This window comes from Hypanus sabinus, chromosome 2 (assembly GCF_030144855.1).
Source record: "Hypanus sabinus isolate sHypSab1 chromosome 2, sHypSab1.hap1, whole genome shotgun sequence".
Lineage (NCBI taxonomy): Eukaryota > Metazoa > Chordata > Chondrichthyes > Myliobatiformes > Dasyatidae > Hypanus > Hypanus sabinus.
In genome coordinates this window covers 200,840,066-200,853,678 of record NC_082707.1, presented here as the reverse complement: position 1 = coordinate 200,853,678, position 13,613 = coordinate 200,840,066, and the positions used below count along the sequence as shown (strand labels likewise).

At 43.3% G+C, this 13,613-nt stretch overlaps 1 protein-coding gene across 1 annotated transcript in view; it reads left to right on the top strand.

Annotated features, from left to right (window-relative positions):
* Positions 1-702: 702 nt before the first annotated feature.
* The window catches only part of sel1l (SEL1L adaptor subunit of ERAD E3 ubiquitin ligase), a 60,664-nt gene continuing 47,753 nt past the window's right edge, over positions 703-13,613 (top strand). The window contains exon 1 of the mRNA XM_059962461.1: positions 703-794. Within this exon, the coding sequence (XP_059818444.1) occupies positions 719-794 (76 nt within the window). The 5' untranslated portion in view covers positions 703-718. The remainder of the gene's footprint in view (positions 795-13,613) is intronic.

The following is a 13,613-nucleotide window of genomic DNA, read 5'->3' as shown; positions in this document are numbered from 1 at the left end:
TGCCAAAGATGTCCTACACCCGATGTCACCTCCACCCTCATTGGAAATTGTCCGTTCACCCTTGAAATAGCACTCCACAAATCATACCTGTACACTTTTCACTTGATGCTGCCTGGCCTGATGAGTTCTCCAGCATTTTGTGTGTGCTGCTTTATATATTCAGCATCAGCAGATTTTCTCTTGTTTGTAATTATTGGTGTTCTCAGATATACTTTCTGATTTTCATTGATGCAATAATTGATGAAATAAATTGTGATTTTATTACGTCTTGGACAAACTTTTCAAACAAAATATTTTCCCCATACATCAACCCTCTGAACGCATTTAGCTTTGTCAATATCCATTAGAATTTACGGTCACCATTAATACACAATGCAATTCAATTGCTCTGTACGCATGCGCGTACCTTCAGCCCACACGCCCGCGAAGATACGGGGGGGGGGGGGCGTGACACGTGACCATTTCGCTCCGTCCTGGAGGATTCGGCGCCCCGCCCCACGCGGTCGCCGTCGACCAATCGCAATGTGACATGTAGAAGAATACGTGGCGTCCCTTTACTTTCCCTACGCTGAGATGTGTGGGGCCTCCCGATTGGCCGTCGAGCTGCGGACGAATTTGCGAAGGGTTTAAAAGGAATGCGACGGGCTCATGGCGGCGGAAGTTTGAGTGAGCCGGAGTCGTAGCGGTGCGGGTGCGGGTGCGGGTGCGGGAGCGGGAGATGACCGGGAACCGAGTAGGCAAGCTCTGCATCTGGCTGCTGCTCTTGGTGTCGAGGCTGAAGCCGCTTTTAGGGGGTGAGTGTCTGGGTGACGGGAGGGAGGCGGGCGGGCGGTCTTGATCGCAAGCATCGCCTGGAGCTAGGCCCCGGGTAGAGGCGCCGTTCTCCCCCGCCGTGTCCGAATAGTGGTTGGGCTGCCGCTTTCATACCCTGACAGGGCTGATGGGGAGGCTGTTTAGGTGCAGCCGAAGGTAGGGGGCTAACGAGGGGCAGATTGGTGCTGCCTCGGTCGGTGTGCCTGGGTGGACCCCGTCTCGCATCGGCAGTGGCGTGGAAATGTGTTTTGGAGTAACGTGGAATGAGGAAGAATGTTTCTAACATAATGCAAGAAATGAAATTAGGACTTTCATCCTGTTCTGCCGTGTTTTAAGACCATGGCCCAGTTTGCCATTGGCTCCACCTGCTCCTCGTCAACAAACACTTCGCAGGCCTAAGTTGTCTATTGCTCGTGCAATGTTTTCTTTTGCTCTTTATCATTATGTGCCCTGTTGTATATGGGCAGTCTAGTCTAATCTGAGAAGTTCTAATAAACTCTTCAAAAAACTTTCGCCTGTCCATCTCATCCATGAATCTCATGCGCTGTCAAGCGCGACTTTTTATTCTGTCATTTTTTTCTGTCACTGCCAGATGTTCGAGCTTTTCTTTCCGCAGAACATATCCCAGAAATTCCAGCTGCCGTTTCCTATTGGATGCTATCGGCTTTCTACTTATTCTGGTTTATGGCAACACTTCCTCATTTGTTTTTCTGTCCTTAGACAATATTTTCATTCTTCTCCTTTCGATGAGCAAAAATAATCCTCTCCTACCCATTCCCCAAACCCCACTCTGACTTTTACTACTCACCTGTCAATTGCTTCCCTCTGGGTTCCGTCCCTTTTTCCTGTTATCTACTGTCTTCTATCAGAATCTGTCTTCAGCCTATCAGCTTTCCCACTCACCTGGCTTCACCTTTCACATTCCAAATAGCATCTTTCCCTTCCTCCCCCTTTTATTCAGGTAGCTCACCCCTTCTCTCTAGTCTTGAAAAAGGGTCTTGGCCTGAAAGGACAACTGTTTTCTCTTTCCCGTAGATGCTGCCTGGCTGGCCTGCTTGCATTTTGTGTGTGTTGTTTTATATTTCCAGCATCTGCAGATTTCTGGTGTTTGTGATTCCCACGTTTTGCTTCGATATTGTCCAACATTCATTTCCATGTGTCAATGTGGAATAAATGTAGCACTGCAACAGAGTTTTGTATCTGTAGCAATTAGAAATTTATTCTTTAATACTTTGCTTGAGCATGCATTTAGTCTTAATGCCAGCTATTATTTCACTAAAATATTCCAGCATTTTCCCAGTTGTCCTATCTGTATTTTTGCTTCTCACTGCATTTCTGGAATGTTTTCTATTCAGAAAATCAGTTTGATAGGTTGACCATGCTCCTCTTTGGCCCTTATGATTTGGCACTAGAGTCTGGTTTTCTGGGTTTCAGTTCGACAGACAGTAGTGGGCAGCTGAAAAGTTGCAGAATTAGGCCATTTGGCCCATCAAGTCTGCTCTGCCCCTTCATCATGACTCCTGCCGCCTTCCTGTATTCCTTCATGTCCTGACTAATCAGGAATTTATCAACGTCTTAAAAATATCCGGTTACTTGTCCTCCACAGTTGCCTGTACCAACGGATTCCACAGATTCATCACTCATTGGCTAACAAAATTCTTCATCTGTCCCTCTATATTGAGGCTGTGTCCTCCGGTCTTAGACTTGCCCACCTTAGGAAACATTTGCTTTATTGTATCTTAAAATATAGTGATTACTGTACTAGAATTTTGTTCTGGTTTTGATGTGCCCCTTTAAGATTAGATTATAGTCTAGTTCTTTTCTGTTTTTAATCCAAATTAAATGCGCTCTGCCAAGAAAATCACAAGACAACAGTGGTCAGAGAATGGCATATGTTACACATGTAGATTTTTAAAATGCATATTAATTTTGAGTTTTATATATAATGTTAGTCCATAGATTTATACATGTGCCACTCATTTGAGTTGACAGATCTGGTTATCCCAGAAACAACTTAGTTGCAGCCTGTTTTTAAAAATTCCCCTTCAAGACCTTTTAATGAAGGTTAGTGTGTGGTGGTGTTGATTAGCCTTACTGTTTGGGGAAAGTAACTATTCTTGATTCTGGTGGTCCTGGCGTGGATGCTACATAGCCTCCTTCCTAATCGGAGTGGGACAGGCTGTAAGCAGTGAGTGTGGGATCCTTCATAATATCACTGGCCCCTTTATGTTTATTGTGAAATAAGAATGGTATCCATTAATTAGTACAGCTTTTGTCTTAGACTGCCCTTTTGTGACACCAGAGCAATGGGGAGCGTCAACATTTCTTGTTTCTCCCCGTTTGATCCTGAATTGAGCAGCCGGTTATGCATCAGGGATCTGAAGTTGCATGTAGGCCAAACTATGACAGTTTTCTTCCAGGGCACCAGTGAACTAAAATGATTATTTGTAGCAATCAAAATCTTTCACAGTTACTGCTACTGAGAATATTGTTTTTAAAATTAAATTCCAAGCCACCGTAAAGGACTTGACCATTTTTTAAAAGTTCTATCGAGATATAGCACAGGGTAGGCCCTCTGGTCCGTAGAGGCATGCCGTCCAAATTTAATCCTCTGCTTGCTACGGGACCCATTAACCTATCAACCAGTACATCTTTGAACTGTGGGAGGAAACTGGAGCATCTGGAGGAAACCCTTGCAATCATAGAGAGAACGTATAGACTCTCCAGGGGATTTGAACCCGGCTGCCTGAAATTTAAAATGTTATCTCTATGGATCAACGATCCAGAACTCTGGACTCTCATCCAAGTTTAACTCTCATATCATAACACAAATGCGGGTTATGTAAATCACATCTGAAAATTACAAGGATTTTTCTTTCTATTGCACAACTTTGCATTCCTGTTTGGAAGGTATTCTCACTGTTTGGAGGTTCTAGTTAAAGTAGGAAAAGTTAATGCAATGTTTGCCAACGGGAAATTACAGCTAGACCCATGTACCTGTTATCCACCCTCCAGTAGAACCACTGGTTTTGAGTAATTAATGTAGATAACGCATTTCAATCACTGAGCCAGTGCAAAAGAAAATTGAGCTTCAAATGCTGAAACAAGTGAGCTGTTTAGTTCGTGCAGGTGTTGTGCCTTTTGGATTCCGAATCGGCAGTCTAACAGTGTCATCATAACCTGTGGAAAGACTGAGGTCTGAGTCATAATTTTCCAGGAATCCCAGCCTCTGAATCTTTCTTCTATCGAGTGTTGAACTACTTTTCATTTCTAACACAGTTGTTGAGTTGAATTTAGTAACTCAGTTTTCCAAACAAATATCTATTTCAATAGTCTCTGCTTGCTTTGCCCCACCACTCAATGTTTTTTGTCTTGTCTCACTGTTTTTTCCCTTAGTCTCTTGTAAGTTTCATTATCTACTGTGGAAATAATTTTTTTAAATAATTTAGAATTTTAGCAAAATTTAGCTGATTGCTTTCAGGAAAATGCTGCTTTTTATTAAAACTGCAATGGTATTTAATGGTAACTACATAGCTTGTTTTGGCTTCCTTTTTAAAATTCCTGGTACAATACAAATCATTCTTGTTTGCATTTGAGTTGTTAATTGGTGTAACAGTGGAAAAGATTATTACTAATGGTAGTGTAATGGTTAGCACAATGCTTTACAGTACCAGTAACTGGGCTTCCATTCCCAGCGCTGCCTGCAAGGAGTTTGTATGTTCTGCCTGTGATTGCATGGGTTTCCTCTGGGTGCTTTGTTTTCCTCCCATAGTCTGAAGATGTATCATTTGGTAGGTTAATTAATCATTGTAAATTGTCCTGTGATTAGCCTAGGGTTAAATCAGGAGTTGCTGGGCAGTGTGACTCAAAGGGCATGTTCTGTGCTGTGTCTCAATAATTTTTTAAAAAAGCAAGAGTGTGATTTGGTCTAGAATTCTTAAATATAAAGATGAACATTATTTGCCACATTTTTGATATTTCATTGCACATGCAGTGAGAAGCAGCAACACTGCAAGTGTGTGCTGGGTGCGAGTTGGTGTTGGAAGCATGGTGAACGTAGCATAACTGGCCGTAATCATAGGGTTAGGGAAGGAAACTGGAGTGTACAGAGGAAACCGAGGCAGTCACAGTAACAACATAGAAGCTCCTTTATAGAGGACAGTGGGGATTGAACCCTGATCACTGGTGCTGTAAAGTATTATGCTAACTACTATCCTACTTTGCAGAACTCATTGCTGTCGTTATCATCATCGTTAACTGCCGTGTTGTTGGTAATCGTGCTCTGACCCTCACACACAAAATGCTGGAGGAACTCAGCAGGCCAGTTGGTGTCTATGGAAAAGAATACAGTCAATGTTTTGGCCGGAAACGTCAACTGTGCTTTTTTTTTTCCATAGATGCTGCCTGGCCAGCTGAGTTCCTCCAGCATTTTGTGTGTTGCTTGGACTTCCAGCATCTGCAGATTTTCACTTGTTTGTGATGCTCTGACCATGTTTGTTCTTGGTGAATTCTACAGATGTGTCTTTAAAAGATGGGTAACCCTAGCCATTATATCAGAGACTGTCTGCTTTGCATCAGTGGGCACATAACTGGGATTTGTGATGGCTTTATGTGATGCTGATTGGGATGGGAGGGAGTGCGGGGGCAAGGTGTTATATCTTGCCCACGGTGACTTGCAGGCTAGTGGAGGGAAGGAGCACTTTATACTTTTGATAGTGAAGTGTCTCCACTCTGCCACCCGTAACATTACTGTATTCTCTTGCAATTACTGGCAAAACCAGTTGTTGGATTTTGATGTGTGAGCACTATTTTTTGAATTTAAAAGCTGGACTCAACTGCGCATCACTGTAGCTAACAAAATTCTCAGAAATGAAAAGAAAGCTAAGAGGATGTATGATGTCAGTTAAGGCAATGGTGCAATAAGAGTTCGATTGTGTCAGACACGTAAACACTGCAAGTTGTTTTGCTAAAGGGCCTTTGCCGTGAGACCTTTGCTAAATGCATGCTTGACACACATTTTTTAAAATGATTGGTCTTCTAGTGAGACAAGTAATTCCATAAAAAAAATCCTTGATGCAACCCCCTGTGAAATATGACAGCTCATCTGTAAGTTCAATGCTATCAAGTATTGTAAAGTCTGAAGTAGGAATTGTACAAGCATAAAATTCCCGCTCTCGAGAAACTATTCTTGGAAATCCGGCAATTTTAGGCTTGCTCGGTGTTGATCTAAACTTCTGCCTATATTTGTGATCAACCTCTGCTTTCCCTGTGACCATTTAGTGGATCGTGGGATTGATTAACCTGGAAGCCTGTATTTTCTGGTAGTCTTCTCTCCCCTCTTCCTCTTCCACACTCTTGACCTGTTCATCACCTCCCTTTGGTTCCCCATCTCCTTCCATTTATTCGATGGTCTACTGTGTTACAAACCCCGTAACTGGGTCACTTACCAGCAAAGATCAGAGTAGCCGTTGAAGTCTGATGATACTATTTTTAACAGTATTTATTAGTAAAAATACACAAAAATAATATCAATGCAAATATACAGGTAATATACGTTATCAATAATCAATACTAAACCTAAAAGTGCGGGTATAATAATCGTCAATAAGAAATAAGCTCTATCGTTGTCTAGGGGATAATGAATTGTCCGATGGAAATATACAGTTCAGTTCAGTTCATACAGGCTGCAGCCATTGTTGATTGCTGTGTTGCAATTGTTGGAGAGAGAGAGAAATGAAAAACTTGCCAACTTTCCTTGTTAAGATCTTGATCCGTATCCGTCCTTTAGCTAGACCGTTCCGTGGAGGACTCGCCACCCAGGCAAGGATGGACACACACACAAGCCCCCCACTGGTCTCCTACGTTTCTTCTGGTTTGTCTGAGGGCTGTTCCCCAGACCCGACTTTTATCCTTACTCACGGGGTCTCAGATGTCAATCAGGTTGGGATGATACAATCCCTCAACCAGACCACTCTGGTTGCCCCCTGAGGGTTTCAATGAATAGTACAGTACCCAATACACAATTCCTTCTCCAAGAGACAATAGCAGTAATCAGTGGTTCCGTTCCGCTTTTTGTTAGGAGACATTCCACCTTGTGTATTCTGCGTTGCCTTTGCTGTGATCCTGCGTCTCCCTCTCTCTCATTACTGACATGATGTGTATCTCTCTCATTTCCTGGGTATCAGACCCGAAATAATAGCGATTTTGCGATTCTTAAAGGGGGGGGGGGGGCAACTTTGCTCCCATTCGTAACAACTGTAGTCTCCCATAAGGTTCATTATCCAGCCATTCACTTCTCTTTCGTTTCCATGGTTTCCTCTCCTTTCACTTCCAAGGTTCTCATGCAATTCCATTTAATCTCCCCAACCCCACTGTAGTGTTCTCGCTCAGCATGTTAAGATAATGCTGAGCTAAACACCGAGTTAAACCTTTGTCAATGACGACAGGATCCTAGTAGGATTAACCGTTTACTGTTCACTCTTCTACATTAACGTATGGTGAAAACTGTTGATAAAACAATACAAGATTTGTACAGCATTTGTTTCCTTCTTGATATTACAATTACATCGTAAATACTTGCAAAAGTAAAATTACAACAACTACATTACATTAAAGTGCAGCATACAGTCAGAATCTACCTACGCCATTGACTGCTTTAAATACACTTCAACGCAAACTATCCGCAACTCTTTAACTAATGAAAACGTAAACATTATCGACCGTCGTTACTTTTAACAGGATCGGTGTTAACATTTTAATTCAACATATCGATTATCTCATAACTCACAGCGTTGCCTTCACAATGTTCCTGGTGCGTAGAGAGAAAATGTTGCTGCGGCTGCTCGCGCTCGCACATGTCTCGACCCCCACCTTCCCGTTTCTCCAAACCGGTATTTTCCCCAGGACAGGGCGAAACCGGATGTGACGTCATCGCATGCCGCAATATCTCACAATGAATTTACAATCCTAACTTTAACTAGAATGCTAACAATCGAATTACTAAGCGAAAATATTATAAACTAAATAACTGCCATAAAGGCAACACACTCCCCGCTTGACCTTCGTAAGGTCACAATGAACATAATACAAAACTTTAGTCTCTAATCAGTCCTTAGGTAGAAGTAGAATGACGTCTGTAACGGGCCTTTGGTATATTTTCACATCACCTTGGTTGGTAGTTTTCAGCTCAACCTTCCTGACATGTCCGTCCCTGCTAGGGAATGTAGTGAGACCAGAACCGATTTGCCGGAGCCTGGACCTGTCTCCACTGCTTTAAGTACAAATCCTTATCAGAGAAGTCCCCTGGTGGAGGGGGTGCTCCTACCTTCTGCATAAGGAGCATTGATGGCGAGAGTATGAAGGAGTTTTCTGGGTCAGAAGACACGGGTAGGAGTGGTCGTGCATTTATAATGGCTGTGACCTCTGCCATTAGTGTGCACAGTACCTCGTGGGTCAATCGGGTGCTTTGCTGCATCTCAGGTTTCCTTTTCAGGGTTTTTTGCAAGGGTGTGAACCGCTTGACTGCCTGCTCTTTGTTGTTTGGCAAGCACTGGCGTGGTTCTCTGAAAGGCAGTGGGGCGACCCCATTATTTGCTTCATCTCTGTAGACCTTGGTGTCCTTTGTTTTTAAGAAAATGGCATCTTGAGTTGATTGAGCGAGTTTATTATCATGCTCAATTTGAGCGAAGACTGACTGACCCAGCGTCTTGTCAGTTACTTTACATTTGTTAAAGCCTTGTCGTGCTTCCTTAATACACGTGACACTTGTGCGGGGTTGAAAAATTGAATGGCGGCCACTCTCTAGCACATTGGTCTTGAGTGTGCTAACCGTCAGTTTGTGTATATTGCCAGGGCACACCTCTCCTATCACCACCCAGCCTAGATCCAAGATGCGCAAAGGGGGCGTCGTGTGGTCCATTGACCTGCTGTCTAACCTTGTGCACCCGAAGAACATCTCTTCCTAATAGCAGGAGTATTTCTGCTGTTGGATCCAGTTCTGGGATGTGTTTGGCGATGTGGCTGGTGTAGCACCGCACTTGGCAACGGGATCTCAGTGCGGTTATTCAAAATTTCATTGCACTCTAAGAGTGGAGGGAGACAGATGACGACTACCATCCAGGGACTTGAGCTGGAAGCCTTCTGCCTTCCTTCCATGAGTGTCCGCGTTACTTGAGCAAGTTCTAAGGTAGTATGGGAACTGCTCGCTCTCAATGTTGAACAATTTAAAGAACTCTGGGCTGACTAGTGAGCGATTGCTCTGATCAGCCAGAATTACATAGGCTTTGATGGCCTTGTCTTTGGCTCCTTTAGGGTACACCTTAGTGATGCAGATCTTTGAACAAGAACGGCTTGACTGAGCTTGACCGCAAACTTCTGTACAGCTCGAGCTGACAACAGTTGTCCTGGAATGAGCCTCTCCCTCCCCGCCGTCCTGTTGTGGGGGTGAAGGAGCATTGTCGGTTTGCGGTAACAGGCCGGGATGCATGGCCCCATCGTGATTAGTGCTATCACATTCCGGACACTTCACGGTGATTGTACACTCTCTAGCAAAGTGAGAGGTCGAGGAACAGCACTTAAAACATATTCTTTTCTCCTTGAGAAGGGACATCCTCTCTTCAAAGGATTCTCCCCTAAACGTTCTGCATTTTCTGAGGGGGTGGGGTTTGTTATGCAATGGACAATTCTTGCTAGGGTCATTGTTAGTTGTAAAGACTTCAGCCTTAAGCACTGAGACGGGTTTATCAATGTTGAAATTATTTGAAGAGGATTTATCTGGCTTGGTGTAAACTGTACTGTTTCCTTGACCCATGAGGCTAGGGTCGTTTCACTTCTTCGCCTCCCTGCACACAAACCTACTGAAATACTCAAAGGGAGGAAATCGACCATGGTGGTCTTCTTTGTACTCTGAGGCAACAGACACCCACCTGCCTGCAGCCCAAATGGAAGTTTGTCCACGATTTGCCTAATCCCGGATGGAGTATCTAGGTATACTAGCCCAGTTGAGTAGCCATCTTCTTTGGCTCCTTGGATCTCCATGAGTAAATCTCCGAGCTCCCTTAACTTAATGTGGTCCTTGGCTGACACCTTAGGAAAATTTTCCAGATGTTGGTATAGCGCCGTTTCAATAATTTTGGAGGCCGCATAGCCCTCCCGAAGTCTCTCCCATGCTTTGCTTAAGGCTAGCTCGGGGTTGTTGATGTACACTGAACGTATGCGTCTCACCTGTTCGCATGATTCTTTTCCCAGCCATTTCGCCATAAGATCCAACTCTTGGGTTGCTCTGAGCTGGATTCCGTCGATAGCATTGGTGAATGTGGAGTACCATGCACGGTAATTTTCAGGTTTATCGTCAAACTGGTACAGTCCTGAAGTGATGAGATCTCGTCGTGCTAAATGCTGTGCCAGGGGTTCAATTGCAAGTGGCCTGCGGCCTGGAGAAGTATGTCGGCGGGTATATGACCGAGGGCGTACCTCTGTTATGGACTTTGCTGTTCTGAATTCAGCCTTTGCCTCTTTTCTAGCCAAATCTTGTAAGTTTGGTGTCGAGAAGTATTTGTCATCAGCCCTTTCATTCTTGACTTCATCACGGGGTTGTAAGGGTTAATTGTCTTCCTCGGATGGATGTGATGCAATTGGGTCTCTCTGAGACTCCTCATGACGTGGGGCGTTATCGTATAAGTATGGAGTGGAAGAACGAATCTTCTAGTCTGTTTGCGATTGGAAATAGTCGCTTGTGTGTTCCAATCTGGTCTTTTCTGAAGTAGATTTTACGTCAACCAGATCTTGCATTTCTTCAGCATCTTCCAAAAACTCTGCTTCCACCCTGGAAGCTTTTTCTTCTCGTTCCAGCGTCAGCATTTCTAACTCTGACGCTATCCTTGCCCTTTCCAACTGGTTTTGGGCTTCTCTGGCAGCTGCTTCCATTTTCAATTCTGCTTCTTGTTTGGCGTAGCGCAGTCGCACACTGGCAGCTTCTGTCTTAGCTCTTGCATGGGCGGCCTTACTTGACGATGTCCTACTGCCCCCCTCGCTGGGTAACAACGACTTGACGCTGGATCGAGATGTCATTGCAGCACTTGAAACACCTGATAATGCCACTTTTTCACTGTAGTGTTCTCGCTCGGCATGTTAAGATAATGCTGAGCTAAACACCGAGTTAAACCTTTGTCAATGACGACAGGATCCTAGTAAGATTAACCGTTTACTGTTCACTTTTCCACATTAACGTATGGTGAAAACTGTTGATAAAACAATACAAGATTTGTACAGCATTTGTTTCCTCCTTGATATTACAATTACATCGTAAATACTTGCAAAAGTAAAACTACAACAACTACATTACATTAAAGTGCAGCATACAGTCAGAATCTACCTACGCCATTGACTGCTTTAAATACACTTCAACACAAACTATCCACAACTCTTTAACTAATGAAAACGTAAACATTATCGACCGTCGTTACTTTAAACAGGATCGGCGTTAACATTTTAATTCAACATATTGAATCTCATAACTCACAGCGTTGCTTTCACAATGTTTCTGGTGCGTAGAGAGAAAACGTTGCTGCTGCTTGCGCTCGCACATGTCTCGACCCCCACCTTCCTGTTTCTCCAAACCGGTATTTTCCCACAGGACGCGGCGAAACTGGATGTGACGTCATCGCATGCCGCAATATCTCACAATGAATTTACTTTAAACAATCCTAACTTTAACTAGAATGCTAACAAATGAATTACTAAGTGAAGATATTATAAATTAAATAACTGCCATAAAGGCAACACACCCACCTATAGCTTTCCTCTGACCTGGAGTCGCCTTTTCCACAAATTATGCTCCATTCTTTCCCTTACTGTCGTATTCTGGCTTTGGCTCCCTTCCTGTCCAGTCCAGATGAAGGATCCTGGACTAAAACATTGATTGTTCGTTTCCCTCTGTAAATGCTGCCTGGCCCGAGTTCCCCTAGCATTTTGTGTTCTCTACTTTACTGTTCTACCTTGTCCCGCAATCAACTGTTTGCAGGTGGCAGACCATTAACTATTTAAATGTCTCATCATAAACGTTTGAGTAATTGGATTTAAATGAAATTGTAGGCTCAATTAGTATTGAGCTAGTAATGCTAGCAAGAAGAAATTAGCTCCTACCTATGAGGATAAAACTAATCAGCATGGATATTTCCTGTTGGACAAGGTTTTCCTGCTAGCCATGAGTTCCATGACTGACTAGCATTTGGCTTTGTGTTTCTCTTGATTCATTTTATGCATTGGTACAGTAGCTGTAGATGTGTTAACTGGCACATTACAGTTAGCTAGCAGTTTTCTGAAATGGGTTCCCAACCTATTTTATGCCACGGACCACTACGATTAACTGAGGGGTCTGTGGAGCCCAAGCTGGGAATCCCTGGTTTAAAAGAAAAGATTTTGATTTTTTAGTAAAAAAAAATTACATAGGTTGCTGCCCTGCTTACTTGTTAGAAGACTGGCCTAATATACTTTAAAGGAGGTAGCGTTCTTAGAAGGAAGTGGTACCAATCCTCAAGCAGCAAATTCACCATGGTGAACATGCATTTGTTTTGTTGCATTGAAAGGTAAAGTTGATTAACTGAATTTTTAAGAACCAAAATTAATTTTTGTGCAACCATACTAAATGAAAAATATTCTACCTAACAAATTAGAACTTACATCCACAGTGATGAAGTGTTTTGAGTGCTTCGTAATGAAATATATCAGCTTCTGCCTGAGAAGTGACTTGGATCCACTCCACTTCACCTATTGGAGCAACAGGTCCACAGCAGATGCAATCTCATTGGGTCTTCACTAAATCCTGGAACATCTGGGCAGAAAAGGTGCGTCATCAGGATGCTCTTAATCGACTATAGCTCAGCATTCAATACCATCATCCCCTCAAACCTAATCAATAAGCTCCTGGGTGTTACTATTTCGGAGACTGTCCTGGACCCAGAATGCAAGTCCATTTGCAAAGAAAGCACACCCGGCCACTACCTCCATAGGAGTCTGCGGAGATGTGGCATGAAATCAAAAGCTTTGGCAAACTTCTGTAAATGTGTAGTGTAGAGTGTATTGACTGGCTGCTTTTGGGCCTGGTATGAAAACACCAATGCTTTTGAATAGAAAATCCTGCAAAAGGTAATGAATTTGGCCTAGTACATCACGGGTAAAGCACTCCCAGTCACTAAGCACATATACATCTAAGACCATAAGACATAGGAGCAGAATGAGGCAATTTGTTCCATTGAGTATGCTCTGCCATTCAATCATGGCTGAACTTTATTTCTCCCTCATCAGACCTGGCCTACTCCCCATAATCTTTGTGGTTGCCAATCAAGAATCTATCAATCTCTGTCTTAAGTACAAATACCACAATTTCACCACACTTTGGCTAAAGAAATTTCTCCACACCTGTTTTAAATGGACGCCACTCTTTGCTGAGCCTGTGTCCTCTTATTTTAAACTCCCCCCCCCCCCCCCCCCCACCATGGGAAACATTCTGTCCATATTTGCTCTCTCTCAGCCTTTCAACATTTGAAAGATTTCAATGAGATTCCCCCCTCTTCCTTCTGAATTCCAGTGAGTACAGACCCAGAGCCATCAAAGGTTACTCATGTAATAACCCTTTCATTCGCGGAATCATCCTTCTGAGCTCCCTCTGAACCCTCTTCAATGCCAGCACATCTTTTCTTAGATAGGGAATCCAGACTGTTCACAATATCAAGATGAGTCCTTCCTAGTATTTTATAAAGCCTTGGCATAACATCCCTACTGTTGTATTCTAAACCTCTTGA